General features: G+C 44.6%; 1 protein-coding gene across 1 annotated transcript; it reads right to left on the bottom strand.

The window, feature by feature from the left end:
* Positions 1-21,379: 21,379 nt before the first annotated feature.
* Positions 21,380-24,068, bottom strand: LOC148029695 (uncharacterized). Its single transcript, XM_087685983.1, has one exon. The coding sequence runs from the start codon at positions 23,600-23,602 to the stop codon at positions 22,268-22,270; it is 1,335 nt and encodes a 444-aa protein (XP_087542109.1). The 5' UTR covers positions 23,603-24,068; the 3' UTR covers positions 21,380-22,267.
* Positions 24,069-24,494: the final 426 nt, after the last annotated feature.

Raw genomic sequence — 24,494 nt, 5'->3', positions numbered from 1 at the left:
AAAAACTTATTCCCTTTAAAATAAGTCACAATATATATTTGGATCCATCTAAAGTGATAATTAAGTCATCTAAACATGATATTAGAGATTTCAGACTATTCTAGTAAACCACTCTTGCTTTATTTGTGTGCTTTGAAGTTCACACGAATTGGAGCTTCTGAGATCCAAGGTCTGTTAATGTACCAACCTTCATTGGCCTATTATTCTTGTAGTTACACACACTTTCAGCACACATGTTCTCTTTTTCTTCAAGAAATACTTTTGCTGATGATGTAAAACTTACGACCTTTTTCTTTGATCCTTGAGTCTTCAAAATGAAAATCTTCATATGGACCTATTTTTCCATGCAATGTGCCCTATCAGGAATATGCTTTGGAAGAGAATTTTGTGTCCAAACATTCATGTGGTTTGCAAATTAAAATCCATGTAATGCAATCAATCAAATTATACTTCCACACACAAAAAATATGAATGCATTGAAGAAATTGTGCCTAACCTAACTAAGGTGTTTGTGCGTCATGTAAATGCAAACAAAGAGACACACATAATGAAAAATAAATTCCTAATGACGATGACTAATGTGTTCAAATTCTTGGCGAAAAACTGCGCCCTCAGATTTGTAGTGATGCGCAACCTCATAACATCCGCCCCCTCCAAACTTGCACATCCTCTGGCATGTGCCAACTTGTTTACTACTTGCACCATTGTTCCCACCAAGAACATATGGAAAATCATCTAGATAATATGACAAGTAGATAAGTTGGCATAGGTTATCACAGCATCCTCCTGGATCATATGGAATAGTCAAAGAAGGTAAGTTTTCATAGATCATCATAGCATCCAATGGCATAGTCTTCTCTCCTACAAAAATCTTCTCCACAGCGTCCAGATCTTCTTTGGGTGGTTGATCTTTAGACCATCCCATGACTCCAATCTTATTCATATCCATCTCCATAAATTGGACAAACATTGGCAAATCATCAACACTGTCCAAAGGTAATCTGACCTTCTGGTCAGCAAACTTATATTGTCTCTGTACTCTGGCTTCTATGCTATAACCTCAAAATTTTAGTCCTTGTTGGTAATACCCTAGTAAACACAAATTTTGATGTGTATAAACAGCATCCAACTCTTTTGATTGACAAAAATCATTCATATCTTTTTCAAAGTGTATATAAACAATCCAACAATGAGGCACATAGCTTACTTCAACTACAAAACTTGTTTGATGTTGTAAATCGGCACTCTGTAAAACTTTTTGCTGAAATATTTCAGTAAAGAACACTGGTTGCTAAGAATTCTCAGCACTCAAATTTTCTTGTTGCGGCAAATTCGCAATTCATCGCCAGAGAATCGATCTGTAACACATATAACAGCTCTTGATTTTCAATTTTCAGCAATGCTGAATGATCTTGCATAATATCCGAGCATAATAGCCTGTCATAAAGACCATCAGTAACCTCTTCATCAGAATCAATCTCCTCACTCTTCTTCAAGTCTGTAGTTGTCTCAATGTCGGAAAATAGCGTGAATCCAGGTTGCTTTTCCAGTTTCGGATCCTTTGTCTTCGGGGCTTTTTGATATTCTTGTACTTTTGACTTCTAAACTTCAGCCATACTCTGCTCTGGTTCTAAATAAGAAGGCTGGGAAACTGGATCATCTATTTTTTACTTCTACCCTCAACAAGCGCTTTGACTCCCTGAGATTTCGCCATCATCGAAGAATTTGCAAGGGTAGATGAAGTTGGGGCTAAAACTGGAGCTGGTTGCTGCTGCTCCCTTCTAATCATCTTGTTTTGTAGGTCTTTTAAGTTCTTTAACATCTCCTCCATCATATTTTTAACAGTTGGTTTTCAAGTTGGGCTAACAATCACATTAGGAATAGGCATAGGTATGGAAATAGAAGTAAGCATAGACATAGGATGAGAAATGGGAGAAGTAGTGGATGGTGCAATAGGAGAAGTAGGAGAGGTTGTGGTAGAAGAAGACATGGCAGCTGCAGGTCTGCATCATGTTCGGCAAGCGATCCTTCCATCTCCGCCTCTTTGTCAATATAGAGACGGCATCAACAGTATTCTGCCAATCAGTATTAAATCCCATAGATTGCGTACGGTCTTCAAGAAGCTCTCCCAACTCGTCTGAAAGTGTGGGATTAGCCACCTGCAAGAATAACTCCACTTTCTCCGAGCTTAGAGCTCTTTGCTCTAGTGCATTCAACTAGTTATATAGCTCTTCAAACTCCCGCAACAACTCAGGAGCAACAAGACCTTTGTTGGGCTGATAGACCCACTCTCTGAATGTCTTCCACGTAGCAATACCATAATCCTCTAGAAAATATTAATCTTTGAATGCTTTCTTAAAAACATTCTAGTTTGAGTCTTACACAAACAAATCGGTCACTCTAACCCGCAAAGCAGGCATGACAAGCTGTAGGAAATAGTTGCTCCAATTGGATGGAACTCCAAAGAAGTGCATTTGGATTTCAAAGGCTTTAAGATAGGCTAAAACATTTCGGCCATCAAATAATTTGCATTCACTAACCACAACCTCGATCACTTTGGTTGCACCATGTGTATGCTCTTGTTCTTAATGCAACATTTGTTGTTGATCCAATTATTGCTAATGTAACTGTTGTTGCTACTACATAAATAACTGCATCCGTTGATTCTACATCATAATGGCTGAAGAAAGAGTTTACAATAAAGTTTTCATCTCATCGTTTGAAGAGGAAGAAGTAGTCGATGATGAAGGTGGATTGTTTGAAGAGTCTCCCATCTTGACGATCAGAAGCGATGCTTTTACGTCAGGTTCACTAGATGTCACACGGAGTTCGCGCGCAGAGCGAGAAAAAACCCCGACCTCTTGGGGGACAGAAGCGGCTGATTACTGGCAGAACAAAGTTTTTGAAGTCCCACACACTGTACAGGGCTACAAAAGCCAACCCCTGTGGAGGAGGCGAGTATGCGACATCAGTATGCTCGCCTGGATGACGTTTTGTAACACCCTGCCATTCGAGCGGAACAACCCTACCTACATGGCATACCCTCGAAGGGTAGGGGTGGATTTTGATGCCACCCTCCATGGGTGGTACAACTTCCCTATTATTTTATAACTCTAATGTAGTATCCTTCGAGCATGCCCTTCTCTTTACCTCCGAAAGCCTAGATGATTCTATGACATGCTTTTTTGCGGATTTCTCACATGCCCTAACCCCGCCTTTGTAATAACCTGTAATTATCTTAGGTTACTTAAGCTACTCCTTAAGCAAGACCCGACTCCACAAGAGCGCGGCCTACCTCCCCTCTTCTTTGACCCTAACGCTATTGACAACTGCGCCATGGCTCGTCTTATGATGAGGGCTAGTCTCCTCCCCTCTTTTTGCCTAGCCCTCCTAGAAGATATGAATGACAGCCAATTCACTAGGTGCAATCACCCTTTCCTCTCCACCACTTCTCTTCATGTCCGCATGAATATGAAAGATTACATGTAAAGTTGCCAGTTTTTGAGCAAATCTATCCGACCCCCTTCCCCTCCTCATTCAGATGAAGACAATTAGGCCTGGCTGTCATTCCACAATTGTATTTTTTTAAAAAAAGAATAGTATGAAAGGAAAGGCACACAAGCACTCACTTGCAGATGCACTTAAACACCACATAGAGCATTATCACTGCACCTACGGGTTCTCAAGTTAGGCGTGCCCGGTGGCTTCGGTCGGCCGGCTCCGCTCCTAACCCCTAGCCCTTTTTGCTTCCCCACTTCATGCTTAGGGCACATCAAGGGCAAGACATACCTAGGGAGCTAATACTCGCCTATGGTTAGACCTGTCAACCTAAGCCACTTGCACCGCACCTCCCTTAATACAAATGGGATCCTCAAGTGTGGGACATCACCCAGGCTTGCCTACAGTCAGACCCACCTCCCCATTCCACTAGCACGAGCACACTGCACTACAATAGTAAGGTAGACACTCCCCTTAGGAAGAGTACCACACCTTCTCCTTTCAGGCATTACACAAGCGGCAAACCACCAACTTCGGAGGCCCCCGTCAACCATTCGCTATCCATCTAGCTTCCCCGACAAACATCAGCTTCCACACGCACCTGAATCTACATGTGGCCCTCCCCTTTACACCATCATTGTCCAAGTGCCTACCACCCTACAACAACATAGAAATGCCATGGGACTGGTACCCGTCTCGGAGGGGGGTAATGTTAACAATGTTAACCCCAAGTCGAGATGGTGAAAAATGGCAGAAAATGAAGGAAAAAGCAGAAAAAGCATGGAAGAAGAGCAAAGACACGCAGGGACCTCTAGAAGCTAAGCCGAGACCAAAGGCACAATTTTAAATGAAAGGCACCTCAAAAAACTTGGAAAACTCTTGTAAAAGAGTGCCAGGCTCCCTCATGTACCAATTATAAAATATTAGGCAGGCATAGGCTAGAGGCGTAAGGCTAAAAACTGTGGGTTCCAGTTCCCCAATTCATCTGCTCGGCTTTGTTGCGCTCGATGGACCGGCGTGTGGCTTCAGCCAGGTCCTCTTCCTCCTTCCTTCTTAGTTCTTCCTCTTCCTCATCCGCCTTCTCCATTCCTCTTCCGCTTTTCTCTACTCTTCCTTTTTCTCTTTTTCTTCTCCTCTGCTTCTTGTTTCGATGCCTTCTTTGCTTTCTGTAATTCTTCTTTTTTCTTCTCTTCCTCCTGTCTCTTCGTCCTCTCTCTCTCCTTGGCCTCTTTTAGGGACTCTTTCTTTGCCCTTTCCAAGTCTTCTCTCTCCTTCTTTTTGCCTTCGTCATCCTTCTTCTTTCTCTGCGTTGTCTTCTCCTTGGGCTTCGTGGTTGTCTTTTTGCTTGTCTGTCCTTCCCCTTCTTCCTCCCTCTCAGTTCTATCGATGGGCCTATCCTTGTCCTGGTGAGGAGGTGACCTTTCTGGCATTTCTTCTTCTCCTTCTTCTGCGTCCTGTGCTTCCTTCACTCCCTCCTGGATGAGCGCAGTCAAGACACCTCCATACCCGATGAAGGAGGCTTTGGAGGAGGCTTTCTTTCTTTCTGTGGCTTTAGAGGCTGGAGATTCTCCTCCTGTTGGTACACTTCCTAGGGACAATGCTTTGGCTGCCTGGTCGATTGTTTTTCGCACGTACCCATTCCAATCTACTTCGTCTAGGGTATGACCTGCTACATTCTCCAACACAGGTACGCTAATTCGATGCATCAATGAATTGTAGCACTGGTTGGAGAAGAGCACATGTATCAGCTTGGCTTGCATCCTGGCTTCTGCGTCGGGAATGTCTTGGATGCTTATGCCATCATTTGTGAGCACCTCTTCCTTCTTCATTTTAAGCATGGCATAAACATCCCTTTTTTGTTTCCTCTCCGTCTTTGGTACCAACCCCAAAGCCTTCTCCACCAAGACTAGGTTTAAGCGGACCTGTATCTGCTTTGCATCTTCTTCTTTGCCCACTGTCACAATACCACATTCTTGATCTGGGTTGTACGTTCTGAGGAACTCCACGCACTTCAGGTGGTCCGGCTCCTGCGAGAACTTTTCAAGATACTTCGTGAGGTTGCATTGTTCAACCACCCTCCTACCTGCTTCCTCCTTGGCCACCACAACTTCTATGTTGTGGATGGTTCGAAATTTGAGCTGGTTGAAGGCGTGGTTCTCTAGATGGATGCGGTATTGCTCCCTTTTCTCGTCTGTGAACGGGAGTCGATGGGCGTGGTCTTGCTGCGACATTTTATGCTCCTGCCATAAATCGTAACTTTCATTAGTATTGTCCACATATTAATTCGCTGATTACTGGAAAAGGAAAACTCTATGCTTTTTTAATGTATTCATTAAGAAGCAATGTAGATTTTCCTTTTGAGACTTGGACTTTTTTCCCTTTACTTCAAAATTTTCATGCCCATTTTTCTATCCCCTCTGTTTTTTTCATAATACATGTATATGCTTTTCACTTTGATTTACCCCCTTTGATTCATTTCTCCTCCGATTCATTTCACCTTACCCCTTTCTTGTCTGATTCATTTCACCTTACCCCCTCCCCTTCCTACTTGAGAAGAATCCTTCCTAGGATTGAGGGTCAAAAGGTCAAGGGCTTTCAGCATGTGGGTGTAGGAGTTACTTGTGAAGGAGCCAAGTATAGAATTTTGGATTGTATTCCAATTGAGTTGTGCGGTCCAAATCAAAGGGTCGAATTCCCACGTGTGTGATGTATGTGAGAACATCTATGAGGAAGTCACCAGAGTCGAAACGGCTAGCAATGTGTAACTCTTCCCCAGTCAACAAGCGATCGAGGTAGGGGTGTCCTTTGATGTGTTCGTCCATGGGTCGGCCGCGAAGAGTGGTTAACACTCGATACAAGGTGGGCGCGATGTAAGTGGGATCATACTTTGTTGTTTTGATGGCGCGGCGTTGCTCAGCGTTGGTCATTATGCGACATCCATCAACTTCCCATTGCAACCTAAGAGCGTACCACTGCCTCAAGAAGGGCGATCCAGTATCAGCGAGGTGTGATAACTCAGCAATTTCTTGGTCAGTGATAGCAGAAGTGGTTCGTGGATCGTATGATGTGATAAGGTGCTGTTTGATGGCTTGCTCCTTGGAAATTTCACTGTTAATCAACTCAGCAGCGGAGCGAGAAGCTTTTGCGAATGCGAATTCAAAGGTTTCTGAATTCTAAGGGTAGGATTGCTTCTGTTTCATAGGTCAGCCTGAATGAGGTTTGACCGACAATCATTTTATAAGCTGTACGGTAAACCCACAAAGCCGCCATAAGTTTGTTGTCCTAGTCGCTACGTGAGGCTGAGACTACTTTGATCAGGACATTGACGAGAATCTTATTCGTGGATTCTGCCTAACCGTTCACTTGAGGGTAGTATGGCGATGATTTGCGATGGATAATGAGAAAGGTGGACAGGAGATGTGCTATCACTTCATTGATGAAGTGCGTGCCTTGGTCACTGACCAGTTCGATGGGGCAGCCGAATCGCGAGATCACTTGCTCCCATAAGAACTTGGCAGTCGTCCTAGCATCATTTTTACGTGTGGCTCTTGCCTTTGCCCATTTTGTGAGGTAATCCATGGCTACAATGATGTACTTGACTTGTGAGTACTGCGCCGCAGGACTGATGGGTCCTATGAAGTCGATTCCCCATTTTTCGAAGGGTTGTTGAGCAATAATAGGGGTCAACTCTATTCGATCCTTGCGAATCTGGACTTTTTTCCGCTGGCACTCGTCACAATGCTTGACGAATCACGTGGCATCGCGGAAAAGTGTGGGCCACCATAGTTGAGACTGCAGTACCTTCCATGCTGTCGTGTCTCCGTTAAAGTGTCCTCCCGCAATGCCGCTGTGTGCCTCCGAGAGCACATCGTGCATCTCATGCTCACATACACATCGACGTAGCAATCCGTCTTGCCCCAGCCTATAGAGTTGGCCTGCAATCAGCTGATAGGGCTAGATCTTAAGGATTAAGCACCTAAGTTGGGATTTTTCTATTGGTCGCTCAGGTAGTCCATACTCAAGCACTTAGACTATGTCGTCCATCCAATATGGCGTTAGATCAGTCTTGAATAAATCTCTTTCACTGGACAGGTGGAATAGATGGGCGTCGGGTAATTCATCAACGATGCCTTGTCCAGCGGCTTTCCCCGTGGGAATGCATGACATATGGTCAGCCATGTAGTGTTGTTTTACTTTCCGCACAACCACGGAGAAATCGAATTCCAAGAGCAGAAGGAGCCATCGAGCTATGCATCCTGTAGCACAAGGTTTGTTTACTAAATAGAGCAGGGCTTGATGGTCCACGAAAAAGATAAAGGGTGTGGCCAATAGATAATGCCAGAATTTCTTCACAGCGAACACCATGACTAATCCCTCTCTTTCTGTCGTCGAGTAGTTCATTTCCGTCTCAGTGAGTTGTCTGCTAGCAAAGCTCACTAGATAATCTAAGTTGTGCTCACCAGGTTGGCACAACACTGCCCCCACGACAAACTTAGAAGCATCGATGTGCACGTGGAAGGTAATGGTCCAATCTAGGGCTCGTAGAATTGGTCCGTGGTTAGAGCCTTTTTCAACTCTTCATACGCTCGTTGGCATGCCTCGGTCCACTCGAAGACAATCAGCAGCCTGTACAATGGTCTGGCGATCAATGCATAGTTTAGTACAAACCGCCGATAGTACCCCTGTATGGCCTAAGAAGCATTGAACTCCCTTGTAATTAATTGGGGGTGGAAGGTCAACAATAACCCTAACTTTTGAGAAGTCAGTGGCAATGTCGTTCTTCGATACCACATGCCGTAAGATGCATCCGTGCTTTACCCAAAACTGGCACTTTAAGGGGTTCAAGGAGAGACGATATAAGCGACACCGTTCAAATACTACGCAGAGTTTGTCTAAGTGTTCGATCCAGGTCGAATGGACACACAGGTTATCGACAAAGACTTCTAACTCCTTACGAAGCATGTCCTTAAAGATGGTGCACATGAGGCGTTGGAAAGTGGCAGGGGCGTTAGTCAACCTGAAGGGCATGACTATGTAAGCAAAGACGCCCCACTCAGTGGCAAAGGCGGTCTTGTGCCTGTCCGCAGGATGCACTTGCACCTAGTTGTACCCTGAGAAGCCATCCAAAAAACTGTAGGCCTCCTTGCCTGCCACCCTCTCAAGCATGTGCTCGGTGTACGGCAATGGATAGTTGTCCCTCTTCGTAGCAACGTTCACCTTCTTGTAATTGACACACACCCGGATTTTTCCGTTCTTTTTCATCACGATGACTATGGGTGATACCCAGTCTGTGTGCTCAATTTCGTAAATGAATCTTGCTCTCATCAGCTTGTCAATTTCCTCTTTGATAGCATGAGCGTGTTTTGGATTCATAGGATAAGATCGCTGCTTGACTGGCGTTGCGTCTGGCGTCATGGGTATGTTGTTAGTCACGACACTCGGATCTACCCCCTTGAGCTCTTCCAAGGACCAAGTGAATACGTCTATGTACTCTCGCAAGAGAGCGACAAGACTCATTTCTTCTTCCTCAGTCAAGTCATCGGCAATGAAGATTGGTTGGGGTGTTCCCTCTTCGTGGGCCAGATTCACCTCCTTGACCTTGGCCGGTCCCTCAATTGGTTCGTTGGTCTGTCTTTGACGTTTGGCACCTAACAGAACTACTACCCTATCCCCTTTTTTGAATTTCGTGAAGCACTTAGGGAGGTCTTGCGGTTTCCGCTGTTCTTCTGTTCGCGTATCCCTGGGTTGTTTTACCTTTCCCTGCCTTAACCATCTGCGTCTTAGGTGGATGGGTAGGTCCCCCTTCGTGCGTCTAGTCGGGCGGCCTAGGGATTTCTAGATCACTATCCGAACTCACCTCCGACTCAGAGTTGAACTCCCCATCTTCGCTAGAAGAGGTAGTCTCCCTTGGTGGGTGTAGTTCAAATGGTGATTCTGTCCTAAGGACTGATGTCGTCCCTGGCTGGGCTAAGCTTGCTTGCTCAAGGTCTATGGCTCCTAAGTGTTCCAACCAAGCACGGTCACATTCCATGCGCATGACCCCTCACTCTATCCTAAAGATATTTCTTTTCTGCGGCTTGGAGTCTGCTCGTATTTGCTCTATTTCTTGTCCTTCAGTGTCGTATTCTATGGTATCTACTTCAACCTCAATTCCATCACTGAAGGATTGGCAATCTTCGTATTCGTCATTAGAATCCCCTTCATCGGATTGCTCATTATCTCCTAGGGCTTGGTACACCTCTTGTCGCTGGTCAAGGAGTAGGGCCTAGTTATACATGAGGTTTAAGTCATGCACTCTGGTCCATTGCCACTTGGATTCGCCTAGGAGATCCTGGAGTGGTTTGAAGTTTGCAGAGCTGCATTGCCAGCTAGCTTGTTTGTCAAGTAGTCTATCATCTCCTGGAGTTCCCTTTTGTTAGTTGAGACTTGGAAGTTGACAGGCTTAGGCTTTCCCCGAAGGGTTCCTGCCATCATGCAGACTGGCACAGGGAGTGCGTTGCCAGGCTTGCCGATCGTTTTCATGGTTTGCTCATACGCCTCATGGTCTGAGAATGGTAGGTCAATTGTAGCAAGAACGTGCATCCAATCCCGCTTATCCTTTGGCATGGGATATACTTGGTCAAGGGCCCATAAGACTCCTTGACCTGAGTGTTACCCTTGAGCATAGCAGAGATGGCATCTAGGTCGACTGGTGAGGTCTTCCAAGTATCCATCTCTATCCTTATGGCATCCATTCTGTTGCCAAGGAAGATCAAGCTGTTATCCCAATCTTCGATGACTCTAGCGTTGCGCATCCAGGGTCGGCCTAATAGGATATCGTAGTCCACTTCCTTCATGACTATAAAGTCGACAAAGAACTGGACACCTGCAATCTTTACTGGCCAATTCTTAAGTACCCCGAATGGCTTTACTCTCATACCATTTGCTAGTGTGACATTAAACCTAGGAGTTTCGACCGGCGGGTTTCCCCAAGTCTGAAGCACCGCATGGCTAAGTACACTAACCCCAACTCCCATGTCTACGATTCCCTTTCTTGTTGTGTCACCTAGGGCTAGGACCGGTAAGACTGCGTGCATCTCAGAACCTTCCCAGAAGGCATTGATGTGCAAGGATTTAGGCACAGAGTGCAGCGTCAAAACTCGGTATTTGCATTTTTGCATCATGGTCTTGAGGGTCTGTCGTGACCTGCTCTCGTGACCCTTCGACCCACTACTTAAGATCTTGCCATAGGGTAGGATGCTACCTAAGCAGATCTCCCAAGCTAAGTGTTACAGGGGTAGTCACTAGTGTGGTCAGGAGATTGTTGGATACTCGTCTTTCCCCTAACCTAGATTGTCCTGGCCAATGGCCGCGACTGATCTGCGGCTCTGTAGCATCAAGGCTTGGTCTTAGCAGCACTGCTTGTGGCGCGATTGCTTCTACCGACTTAGGTTGAGGCGGTGATATTGGCGTTCTTACGCTGGAGAGATCATTGATCTCGTCCTCTATGATGGGCTCAGCGTCCTTGAGATGCTCTTGAGCCTCCTTCACCCATTCCTTCACCTTTTCTATGGCCTCTAGCTGTCGCTTCGAATGCAGATATTCCCCTACCTTAGCACTTCCCTTTTCGACTGTCTTAGGGGCTGAAGTCTCTGCCTCTGCGTCTGAAACCTTCTTTCCAGCAGGCAGAGTCGTAGCACTCTCGGTTTTTAGTGCGACTTTAGCTTCCGATCTCTTCTTTTTCTGCCTGCGGCTTTTCTTCCCTATCGAGGCTGTGTCAAGGTTGCTAGGTCCTGGCAGAGAGATGTCGGCCTGCTTCATTTGGGCTCGGGTCATGACCCACAATGGGATAGGTGTAGCCTCCCCATCGAGGTCTTCGACACTAAACAGCCCCAATGGGATAGATGGTACGTTGGCTAAGCTAGAAGATGGCTTTCGCTTTGGGCAATCTATGAAGAGATGGGTGATTCCACACTCTCCGCACCTTTGGTCAGCCTTGTCTCTGTTTTTCTGCTCTCCTTCAGGGCAGCATGATGAGACATGACTGGGGTGACCACAAGTCCAACAGGTGACTGGATCCTGCATCTGCCCTCCTAGGCCTCTACCTCATCCTCTTCCTAAAACCATCACCAGCACGGGTCGATAGTCCATGAGGACAGCGTTGCCCTCGTCGTCATGCGAGATGTAAGGGTATATATAGGTTTCTTCCTCACTTGGCTCTTCCACGTAGTGGACTGGAGCATCGCTCGGTGGATGGGTCACGTAAGGACTAGGCAGTCTAGGGATGCCCGTAGGATTTATTTCCATCCTAGGAATGACTGGCTTCATATCGTTCGGCGCGGGAAGGGCCAATGGGGCTCCCCTTCCGAGGAATGGCTGCGGCCTGTTCGCTAGGTAAGGCTGGCCGTAAGGTTGCGAGTACGAAAGTCTTCTTGGTAATCTGCATTGCGCGACGTCATCACGCATTGGACATGCGGGTGCGTTGGTCATCTCAACATGTCTTGCAACTTGGCTAATTCCATCTTGACATCAGCCAAGCCTTGGTCTATCTCGGTGGCCTTCCCCTTATCTTGGGATGATGGGATTGATCGCTCACTAGAGGCTGACGCTCTCTCTGAACCCCGCGAGTTGGTATCCTCTATACTCGAGCTCCTGGAGCTCCGCTCTTTCAGCTGATCATCGACTTTGATGGCTTCCTCAAACACTCTAGCTACTGCGTCTCGCTGCAACTTGAATTGCCTGCCAAAGCCTTATATACCTCCTCGTCTCAAATTCCACTGATGAATACAATCGAAACTGCTCTTTCAATCGGTCGCTCGCCCAAAGGGATTCTCTTGAAGAGACTCCTCACATGGGTTACGTAGTCGCGGATGTCCTCCTTCTCTTTCTGCTTGACGTTCATCAAGCGTACTAGTAGGTTATCGGAGTATCCGAGCTCGGCAAATCTCTTGATGAAGAGATCCTTGAGGCCATTGAAGTTGGCTCGCTCTACAGCATCTAGGCTCGTATACCATGTCCTACCCTTGCCGCCTAGGCAAAGCCCGAACGCTTACGAGCATTGAGTTAGGTCGTTGAGGCCGTTGGCTTCACAGACTTGCTCAAACTGCTCAACAAAGCTGTATGGGTCGTCATGGGGCTGGTACTTGTCGAGTTGCTTGGCAACGATCGGTATTTTAGACTGGCTCTTTGAGCCTTGGTTCGCCCCTAGTCCTGTGAGCAGCGATGTCGCTAGTGCCGCGGCACTTTGTTCTGTAGCCATGTTATCTGGCAGTCGCTTCATGAGAAGCCACTATTGGTGGGTTCCTTGAATGATTATGTTCAAGTGTATTCCTTGTTATTACAACCAATCCTCAAATTATGTACACTCAGTGTGGTGTTTGTGCGTTCGGTGTGAAATTAGGCTTTCTGCTCTTTCAGTGCGCACAACCAATGTGGCCTACTGTGTGTGCGGAATTATGGCACTCAAGTGCAATGTCAATGCTACCTTCAGCTCTTGGCCATTGGGTATGAGATCAGCACACGGCTGCCTGGTTAAAATCTGGGTCTCTGCTGCGTCTCTCAGGTATGTGGGGGTCTGATGCCTAGTCTGCTGTTGCGACTAGGCTGCGACAACACTCTGCTAGGTTTCTTAGCCACACGGCCAAGTTTTCTATGATTTTCTCGCACCTATAGTGTCGAACTAGTGTCGGCAACGCAAGTCTGGGCTTAAATTATTAAAATAATGTCAAAAAATGCATTCTGTTAAAATTGGCCCGAATGGCAGGGTCCGAATCCCAGAATCGGCATCCAAACCGTCGAAGTTTGAATGTCTCGTTCAGCCGGGCTGAAGGTCAAATGGCCGAGTCCGAGGGCCGAATCCCGAATGGCCAAGTCCGAGCGCCAAACTCGAGTTGGGCCGAATGGCCACGTTTGGGCGGGCCGATTTGGCCGTCCGAACATCGAATGGCCGAATCCCGAATTGCAAGGGGCCGAACCGCCGAAGCCCGAATGATAAGGTTCGAAGGGCTAGATGGCCCGAAGGCCGAACTCCGAAGTCCGAAGGCCTTCGTTCAGGCAGCCGAAGCTCGAAGCCCGAACGGCACGTGGCCGAATGCCCGAAGGCCGAACGCCGAACCCTAGGTTCGGGGCAGCCAACTGCCCGATTCTAGGGTTCGAACGTTGGAACGCGTTGGGGTCAGCACACTTTCGACAATGAAAATGGTAATGAATCTAGTGTTATGTTGATGATTAGCTATTCTAGGTTGTTAAATACACACAAGGGCATGCCGGGGAAGAGATTTGTATACCTATAGGACCCCGGAAGTGTGATCGAAGGGCGTCCGCTCCTCTCCTGTGCCTGTAGCTCTCTCACTCTCTCTTGCTCTCTCTCAACTAAGTCAGAATGCAAATGAGCTCTTCTCCCCTTACCCCAGCCTTACATAGCATTGCTCGACCACTCTCTAACCTTAGAGCCTTTCCGCATTGCGATTTTCCCCTTAAAAAACACGATTTTTACCTTCTTTTTCTTATTGCAACTAGATTTACAACAGCAAAAACCCTACCATTTCAGTTTCGAATCTTAATCATATCCTACCTAATGCTAACAAAAAATTGCAAAACCAAGTATGGGTTATATTTATCTACTCAAGCACTCATCAAAAAACTCAAAATACTTACTTGTTCCAATGATTAAACCTCCTAAATCTCCTATCTATCTCAAGCACCGTTTCAGGCAAAGGCCCTACTCCTATGCTCGATTTGATGCGCGCGGCGCTCAAGGCTCGATTCCGTCGGTCCTGGCAACGGAACCAAAATGAAGGGGAGCTACAAGCTCTACCATGAGACCTACGGACCGCTTATTGATCAAGTGTTTCAAGCCGAGCGGCCATGGCTATCTCTCACCTAGCCGATGCACCGTCGATCCTACGAGTGTAGTGAGCTTACCTTGATGCCAATGTGAGTAGCCTCCTCCCTCGCACACCTCGGTAGCTCCACGATTCTTGATGCTAGCTCAAGCATCCTCAAGCCTCCTCCATCTCCAAGCTCCATCCTCCATAGCCGTGCGCGCGAGAGAAGAGAAGAGAAGAAGAGAAGAGGAGATGGTGAAGAGCTTCACCCTCTTGATCCCTCACTCCCACACACACTCACTCTCTCACATTCTCACACTCCCTCTCTCAAGAGCACACACAAGCAAGAAGGAGAGAAGAAGAGAAGAAGGAGAAGACTCCTTTTGCCACACACCAAAGAATGATCTTCCATTCACTTTTTGAACTTTATATACAAACCCTAAAATCCCATGGGCACCCATCCCCTTTTTTACATGGTCGGCCATTGTGGCAAGGTCTTTTTTCCATTTCCCTCTTCTAGCCTTACACCTCTAGCCTATGCCCGCCTAATATTTTACAATTGGCACAGGAGGGAGCCTGGTGCTCTTTTACAAGTTTTTTTCAAGTTTTTTGAGGCGCCTTTCATTTAAAATTGCGTCTTTGGTCTCGGCTTAGCTTCTAGAGGTCTCCTACATATCTTTGCTCTTCTTCCATGCTTTTTCCGCTTTTTCCTTCATTTTCCATCATTTTCCGCCATCTCGACTTGGGGTTAACACCAAGACCAAAGCCGGCATCATGCGGACATAGCATAATAAGCATATGACGGTCGATAAGCATGAATCCAACACCCAAGTATGTCATACAAACATCTGCCAGTGAGTAGGCACACCCCCCAACCAACGGGGCAAAGTGTTCCTGCCACTACCAAAACTTGACACAAGTAGGTGTCAGTTCACAAAGATACAGATCCAAAACCGAGACTTAGCTCATAAGCATACAGTGAACCAAGACATATGATGTATCATCCTAAAAGGTAAGAAGTCCCAAAGTCTCAAGTGTTTGTAACTGCTCAATGGCATGTAACCTCTCAATGCATAAAAGTACCACCTGCTCAATGTCTGATAAGCATTCAAGAATGCTCCCATTGGCACAAAAGTCAGATGTACGAGCTCAAGAGCTCAAGCCAACGCAAGACATAGTGCCAATTACATAAGTCTAAGACAATACATTAATAGTACATCCCCCACCTGCTCAATGTCTGATAAGCATTCAAGAATGCTCCCATTGGCACAAAAGTCAGATGTACGAGCTCAAGAGCTCAAGCCAACGCAAGACATAGTGCCAATTACATAAGTCTAAGACAATACATTAATAGTACATCCCGAACATGTAGGCGGTAGAGCATCCGTATGTAGCATCCGTAAGCATGTAAGACATCAAATACATCCCAATCCAAACTCTGACAAGCCAAGTAACACCCAAGACTACTCCAGATAATCCAAAATACATCCAAGGTGGAGCTTCAATGAGCACTCAAGCTCAACGTATGCATAGGGTAATCAACCATGACATGAGCATCAAGCCATAGGCAACGGGTATGCATAAACCCAAGAAGCGTCACTGTCAAAGCATATACCAATGTCAATAAGTGCGGGCTGAAATAAGCTCAAGCTTCCAAAAGCATCCGGATTCAATGACAAGCTCAAAGTCGTCCCTCAATGATCAATACATCATAGCATAACCCAAGACATACATCCGGAACCAATAGGCATATGTCAAAGCATGAAAGATAGCTTCAGCCCAAGAGTATTCAACATACATTTACTATTATAAACTGTGTAATTCCAGCCCCAAAATCAGGCCAAAATCATAGCATTACATGTAGCTTCAATCCCCCAATCAATCGGGATGCAATAGGCATCAAACCGGTTATGTAGTCATGTCCAAACAAGCATAGGCATATAAATACATACTATCTCAGACCTAAAATCTGATGCAAAAGATTCTATCATCAGAATTTGGCAGATCTGACATCACCATCACGTCCGGAGCGTGCCAAAACCTCAACTTAGACTCTTACCTTGCCTGAATCGAGTTCTGAATGCCCGAGATATGACAAAAAGAGTGATTTTTGGGCCAGATTTTGAAACGTGCGCAAAAAAAACGTAAGTTGGCTGGGGAGGTCTGATGTCCTACGTGTCAACAATGGAGCCCAAATGGGGCACAAATGAGAGCCAAATAAGGCCTACACCAAGCCTCAACAAGCCTTAATAGGTTGGAAGCAAGATCCAGGTGAAGGAAGCTCCAAGAGGTGTGAGCTATGGCTACCCACAACTTGTTTACAGCCTCTGAGACCTGAGAACTAAAGTAAAACTCTGAAATAATGAAGCAATACCTCAATGTCAATGCCTTGATGGTGCCTCAATAGGCCGGGAAGAAGTTCGTCGGGAAGCCGGGGAGTGACGGGAGCTCAAGAGAATGAGCTATGGCTGCCGGGAAGGAGACCCAATGCGAGTGGGGAGTCAATGGGATGCTGAGAATGCCACGAACCAAGCTCAAGAGCTGGAAAGCAAAGCTCTGATACAAGTTGAAAGGGAGCGACGAATCGAAGGTTGGACTCGAGAGCTATGGCGGGAAAGTAAGAGCAAGAAAGGAAGAGACTAGAAATGGGAACTCCAACAGTCACAATGTGTGACTGGGCCTTCCTTTATTCAAACTATCACTAAAAGAATAAAGAATAAAGTGACGGTGACGGGCGCCCGCCACCTGCAATGTGGCAGTGACTGTCAGTGTAGTAATACACGGGTGGCTAGGCAAAGGCGCCTTTACCCCCAACAAAACTCGACTCAAGCTAATCTTCATAGTGACTCGCAATGATGGAAACTTCGATGTAGATGAGGGACTTAAAACTCGTCCTCTAGCCTTCTCTCCAAAATTCGACGATGGTCTTCGAAGAAGGCGAGGGATACGAGCTCAACCTCTAGCCTCTCTTCCTTGATTTGATGATGGCCCTCCTTCTCTCCTTGTCCTCCCTTTTAAAGTTTTTCTCCACTCCCTATCGTTCATAAAAGCTTAAGGCATTTAGCTTTAAAGCTTATGCCTTTTTACTGCTTTTCACTATTTTCTTTTTTTTTTGCCATGTGCATGTCTGTAACTTGTTTTGATCATAACTTTGTCATATGAACTCAGAATATAGTCATCTAGGTACTCAAAACGATTGGAACGCATCTGGTCGATAAGCAGCACGGACAGAATTGCGAAAATTCATCAAAAATAGACAAAAATATGAATTTTTGTAAATCGTGTTATTTTTCTCTATCTTTTATCTTGGATGACTTATTCCCTTCAAAATAAGTCACAATATATGTTTGGATCCATTTAAAGTGGGAATTAAGTCATTTGAACATGATACTAGAGATTTCATACTATTCTAGTAAACCAGTCATGCTTCCTTTGTGTGTTCATATACTAACCTTCCTTGGCCTATTGTTCTTATAGTTGCATACGCTTTCATCACACATGTTCTCTTTTTCTTCAAGAAATACTTGCTGACAATGTAAAACTTACGATCTTTTCTTTTGATCCTTGAGTCTTTAAAATGGAAACCTTCATATGAACTTGTTTTTCCATGTAATGTGCCCTATCAAAAATATGCTTTGGAAGAGAATTTTGTGTCCAAACATTCATATGGTTTGCAAATTAAAATCCATGCAATGTAATGAATCAAACGATGCTTCCACACAAAAAAAACATGAATGCATTGAAGAAATTGTGCCTAACATAACTACATGCGTTTATGTGCCTTGCAAATGCAAACAAAGAGACACACAACGAAAAATAAATTCCTAATGGCGCTGACTAATGTGTTCAAATTCTTGGTGAAAAATTTCGCCCTCAAATTTATAGTGGTGGACGCATAGTATCACGACAGCATGTTCCCCCTTTCCTCCCCTTGTCCTTTCTTCTTCTCCTCTTCTCTTCTTTTTTCTCTTTTCTCCTTCTTTCTTTTTCTTTCCCATTTTCTTTTTCTTTTCTTCTTCTTCCTTTCTTCTTTTTCTTATTCTTTCCCCCTTCTTCTCTTTTTTCTTTTTTTGGTTTCGTCTACTACCCTATGTGCTTCATGCTACACAAGCTCAATGTAGTGGGATATTGGACACACTCTTATTCCTTCAAGAGCTTCAATACATGAGAATCAACAATTACCTCTCATATAGTCTCTAACATAATGGTCGTTCTCCAAGTCATCCATTCATTAATATTTTGTTTCAGCCAAGTCGAAGCTTTTTCTTCTGTCTCTTCAATTTGATTTATAAGAAAAAGTTTAAAAGAAACTTATAGTGTTGATACAAATGAGTAGGGATAGATATACTTTAAAGGATGAACCTCAAGCTAATAGAATAGAAAGTGAAAAAGATTTACCTTGATCTTGATACTAGAAAATAAAATATCTTCATTATATTGTATTATAATATCAACTTTTTAGCAGTACTCATGGATAAGACAAGGATAGCATATTATGATTAGAAGAAAGGAAGTAATTTGATTTTAGGGAGATATAAATATTGATTCAAACAATCTTGCTACTACATGTAAACCTTCTTTTTTTCTTCAATATTTATAATTTGATTTTTAATCTATCAAAAAATAAAAAATATTAACTTAGCAATAGATAAAAGTATTAGTGACATTGTGCATCATAACCACTTCAGAACTAAGAGGATCTCATGTTTGCGAGATGCTTTGGAGAATATGAACACAACTTTTTACTTGATAGTGGCTCTTGGGAGTCCTTTTCTCATCATACCCTCAACTACGATTATTCATAGCACTATCGAGTTTTAATTATTCTCACCTATTCTCACCTACAATTCTTAGTAGCATTATCAGATTTCAATACATGAATGGTAGCTTGATATCATAGAATGATGTTGCCTATGTTATGCTATCCTCAACGATCTCTTAAGATCTCTCTCCTTGATCTGTAGGAAGAAATAGAAAGGTCTTGACTTTTGATAAGTCTATGGAGTTGAATAAATAAGTCATTAATAATCAATTTTTAACAAGAAAGCTATGATAGTATATATATTTGTTCAACATCTCTTTAATATTTTCATATACCTCAATGGAATTCTAAAGATGCAAGATAGTTTGATAGTAGAATACAAGCATGTATCTAGAGTAGACCACTACAAGATTAATGGGCTGGCAAGTAAAAAATTATAAGCAGAAGTTTAAGCATTGCAAGTCAAATAAGCATTGTTTGTAGCAAGAGAGAGATATTGCATGATTTATAAGACTTCTTGAAAATAAGTGTAGGTGTGTTTCATCTAAGAAAATCTAGTTAAAGAAAGTAACTTGCTTTTGTAGAGTCAGTTTCTTATGTTATCTCTTATCCACCATCTAACAAGATAAGTTGATGAAGATAAGTCAAATAACATAGCTGTAGAAATCACTGCCAAAGATATGATCACACTGATATGTACCTTGTGTGGTGTACCTCTATTGATTGAAATCAATTCCAAATATGTGAGTACACCTTGTGTGGAGCTTCTTTATTGATCCTTTCAAAAAGGGCCCTAGGGTTTAAAATACCAAAACTTCATCTTCTTATTACCTTAATGTAATAGCTTAGTGAAATATACCAAAGAATACGTATTGAAATTCCCAATTAAGTATATATTAGAACAACCAAAAATAGGGCATAAGAAATTGTAAAAACCCTATTCATATGATCTATGGGCCATTAGAGGAAAGGCTAGCAATTTATACAAAGTTAGATGCCTTTAAATGTTCTCATAAATATAAGAAGTTGCACACAAAGAGCAACTAGAAGAGAGGATTAAGCAATTACATGTACTTCAAATTTAATAGGGAAAGATAAGTGAACTTATATACACATAAGCATAGAAGAGAATTTCTAAATGTAGTGCCAAGAAATAAAAGGAATGAAACAAAAACAACGACATACTCCTAAACTATAAATCAAAGGAAATTACTCTTTCCAAAATAAAGTTGCAAGCCAATTGTCAAGAACCGTTAATCAAGATCATAAGTGTAAAGATCAAATGCAGGGATCTAGAGTTGCACCATATTTCACGAGAAAGTTGCTTCGATATGTATTTACAAGTGTGGTCAAGTGTAAATGCTCAACTTAGGTGTGATGGGTATGGTAAGGAAGCTACAACATAAGCTTATGAAAGGGAAAAAAAAAAGAAACAAGGATCAATGGTCCTTGATATATAGCCTTATCAACCAAGATGAAAAGCCATGCATACCAAGAGCCTACTATCAAACTCAAATAATCAAAGTAGGAGTTTGCAATTTGGATAAGTAGTTAAGATATGGCCATGTAAACATGGTCTAGCATTGATAATAGCTCAAGATTAGAGAAGATAAGGGAGATTCATGGCAATGATAATGTCAAAGCATTGAGGAGGCATATATGTAAACCTAAAAAGAGAAGAAGACAATATCTTAGGAGTTGAATGATCTATAGTACTCATGGTAATGGTGGCTTGAGAGAATGGTCTTGAATCAAGTATGAAAATACCCATATAAAAAGATAAAGTCAATTTTCTTTCTTCATGTCTATATCTCTATCAACCTCAAATCCTTTTGATCCAAAGTTTCCATTTTCCTTGGAATCCAAACACCTTGCCAATTGGGGGAAACCCAATCCTCATACATGTGTTTTCATGAGGCATTGTCTATAAGAGCCAAAGGGAAGGAAATACTGTCACTTTGGGTAGTATTTTGCATAGATTGTGGAAAGGACACAAGGTTTTCATAATTTTACCAATGAGAATAATAGACAAAGGAGATCCATGTTGCTAACACAAACTCAACTCTCCAAGGACATGTGAATCACAGTGGTTAGTTAAGCTAAAGTCACCATCACAACTACTGACTAGTAAGGTGAAAGCTTTCATAAATGCATACCAAGACTTTGTCATATGTACCTTTTTGTAAGCTCAAGGAGTCTTATGTTTTTCCATCAAGCACAGTTATAAAGCCTAGAAAAGTAGACAAACAATGGATCGTCTTGACTCATAAACAAATAACCCAATGTGGCATATGGACAATTGGCCTAAAATGCAATACCTTGCCACATGCATCCTAAGTTTAGGGTTTAGGGCAACATTTCTTCTTTGGCCAAATTTGTAGTAAATTAGGGCTTAGGATGCCATTCTTTCTTTGGCAAAATTTGTATTGACGCTTCGTACCATTTGAGCCTCCATGCTCATGTACTTGACGAAATGTTTAGTTTGAGGAAAGATGCTAGAGAATCAGAGATCACAAGGTTAAAGTTGAAGCCAAAGGCTATCTACGTTGGTCCGAAAAGAAGGATCTACTAAGCAACGGGAAGCAAATATAAGTATGAATGAAACCCTAAATGACAGTAATTCAGACATAAGTTCCAGTCACCTACTCAATGCCTTCAATTCAGCAGACTATGGAATGTTACTTTATCAACTTCTTGAATATGTTTGGCTCTAGCGAGCTAGGTAACTCGGCAAACATAAGTATGAATGAAACCCTAAATGCAAGTAAGTCAGACATAAGTTCCATTCATCTACTCAATGCCTTCAATTCAGCATACTGTGAAAAGCATTCCTGACCTTGTAAGTAAAGCATTATCACTGATCAGTCAATGCGTTTATTGAAAACCACGCGACATTAATCACAGTGGCAGAAATAGAACAATGTCAAGCTGAACCTAGATGGCCGATCCCAAACCTCCATTATAGCCTTGCAGCCTGCAGGAGATTGGGTTCGGTGTAGTCTGCAGAGGACGTCGACATACACCTCATGAATACGGCAATGATGAGCCCCAGCAAAGATCAGTACTCAGATGGTGAACCGTGTGGAGAGCCGCCGGCACTACACAGATAGATCGGTAAGACGACAACATCGCCACTATCAGAAGGCGCTGGATGGATAAGATGTATGGTGGGAGCATTGATGATGCGAATTAAAAGAGAACATCAGGAGGAAGATTGGGAAGTGGAGGAGGAGTTGGAGGAAGGGGGAGAAGGCGCGCTGGGGGGCATGGCCACGTCGACGTGATCCGGCGCAGGAAGAGGAGGCGGCTCGAGGGCGACGATACAGTTGTTAGTGTTGCTGTCGTCATTAGTGCTACTAGGGGCCGCAGCAGGGGCAGCTGCGACGATCGTGCTGTTGCTATGATTGCGGGCGGGATCTTGATGATGAGGGCCGCCGGCCGGGAGGTCGTCGATGGAGTCCTTGGCCTTGAGCATGAGCCAGTCCATGGCCTTGCTGGGCTGCTGGAGGCCCAGCCTGTCCATGATGTCGTAGAACTGCAGCGCCGTCCCAACTGACAGCCGCACCCTCCGGTCCCGCATCCCTCTCGCCGTCCGCACCTTGCTGTGCCGGTCCTTGCTCTTCGACATAGCGACGTGGGCCGATCCCAGCCGTCCTGTGGAGGGCTCGGCAGCTCCGGCCGATCGTCTCACCAGATTGTACAACGGACGGTCGAGCTGGCCTCCCGCCATGTCTTCTGCCCTAGGCTTCAGATTATACAGGTCCTCACCTGCAGCACCGCTGCCCGCCACATGCTGCCCGTGGCCGCCATAGCCCCCCGTCATTTGATTGCTCTGATGAATATCTAGCCCTAGCCGTACTTGCTGCTGCTGTTCATGACCTGTGCTTCTATCAGCCCGGCCTGATCCTGCAGGTGCTGCTGCCATGTACCAGGATTGCGCGCACAATGCATCATGGCTGCTCGCACTCAGACCCCTCCCTTGCCATCCCGCCAATTGATGCACATTGATAATCGAGTTGTTGACAGTACCACATCGTCCCTGACGGCTACTTCCGGAATTGCTTGCATGCATCTGCAAATCAGTGCTTCCCACCGCCCGATCTAACCATGGCTCGTCATCATTCATGTAAGAATCGTCAGAACCCCTGATTAGTGAACCGTACACTGCGTTATAATTAGCAGCTGGATGATGCTCAGGGACGTCCTGTATACTTGAAAAACTATACTTCCCTTCTAGGTTATTAACGGAAAGTAAGTGTTGATTATCGACCGATGTACTACTGGAGCGGTTATTAGGGTACATCAATTCGTCTGCTCTTGTCCAATTTAGCTCTAACTCCCATGGAGACGCAGCTGCTGGCATGCGCCCAGAATTAAAATATTCCACTGTCGATGCATTGAACCCGCGTCCGGCGTCTGATCCGACAGCTAGGGGACGGCCTGCGACTGAGCTTGAGAAATGCTCCTCGTCCTGATGTGCCTGCAAGCTGCCGATGAAGTAGCCATGGTTATCTGCATGATCATCGTTAGAAGACATATTTTGGCCCCTAGCGATCTTAACATTCCACTTATTTGAGCGCCTGGAGACCGCGCCTCACATGGCTGACATGCTATCTGTTCACATTCCGATAATTGCTTAACAATGTTGAACTGCATCACCACATTTCCCCTGAGACCGAAGCTGATAGTCTTATGTACAAAGAGATCACAGTGTTAAGAGACCAAGTTACTTCATCTTTTAGGCCAGAGTCCAGACAACCGGAGAAGCATGCGAATGATCGATACAGTTAAGGCACAAGCTACAAAGAAGTGGTAAAGGGAAGGCCATTAAGTTTGTGGTTAAAAGGTCTGTCAGCGGGAGTATTGATTGAAGATCTATAGACTATCATCCACAGAAAAGTAAAAGGAGCAGCACTTCCAACACAGATTGTCTGGAAAGACTAAAGAGAGATTTATGATTAGGGAAGGAGAGCGAAGACATCTTTGACCTTTGTCATTCTCCACTGTAGGTGATGATAGTCATGTGGAGGGTGGTAAGGGCCAGGGCCCCTGGGGGGGGCGCGGGGGGGTGGGCCCTGGGGTTGCAGTGTGCACTGGGGAGAGGGACACACTCTCCTATAGCGCGCGCGCGCGAGAGAGAGAGAGAGAGAGACAGAGAGACAGACAGAGAGTCTAGAGAGAGCGTGAAATCATGATACTTAACGCAGTACTACTGGCGCAGCCACTGATCACTAGTGGCCTACAGCCCGGACGAAAGCGAGTTTCCAAGCATGGAAAAAAGCAGAAAAGGAGAGATAGGCGCATAGGACAGAGAGAGTTGTACCCGTAGCATCGCTGTGATGTACGCTGCCCTCCACGCCATCCTCCTTTCTCCCCGGTGATGTACAGCGCGCTGTATTGGCCTCTTTCTTCCCAAATGCACTTGCAAT

This window comes from Lygodium microphyllum, chromosome 10 (assembly GCF_053477565.2).
Source record: "Lygodium microphyllum isolate KBCC chromosome 10, Lygodium_microphyllum_v1.1.10, whole genome shotgun sequence".
In the NCBI taxonomy this organism is placed as follows: domain Eukaryota; kingdom Viridiplantae; phylum Streptophyta; class Polypodiopsida; order Schizaeales; family Lygodiaceae; genus Lygodium; species Lygodium microphyllum.
The sequence above is the reverse complement of the archived record's forward strand: the minus strand, read 5'-3'. Positions and strand labels throughout refer to the sequence as shown.

What these genes read in the sequence shown, in the direction of transcription:
- LOC148029695 (XM_087685983.1), bottom strand. Translation starts at nt 23,602, where the DNA reads ATGTCTTCTAACGATGATCATGCAGATAACCATGGCTACTTCATCGGC.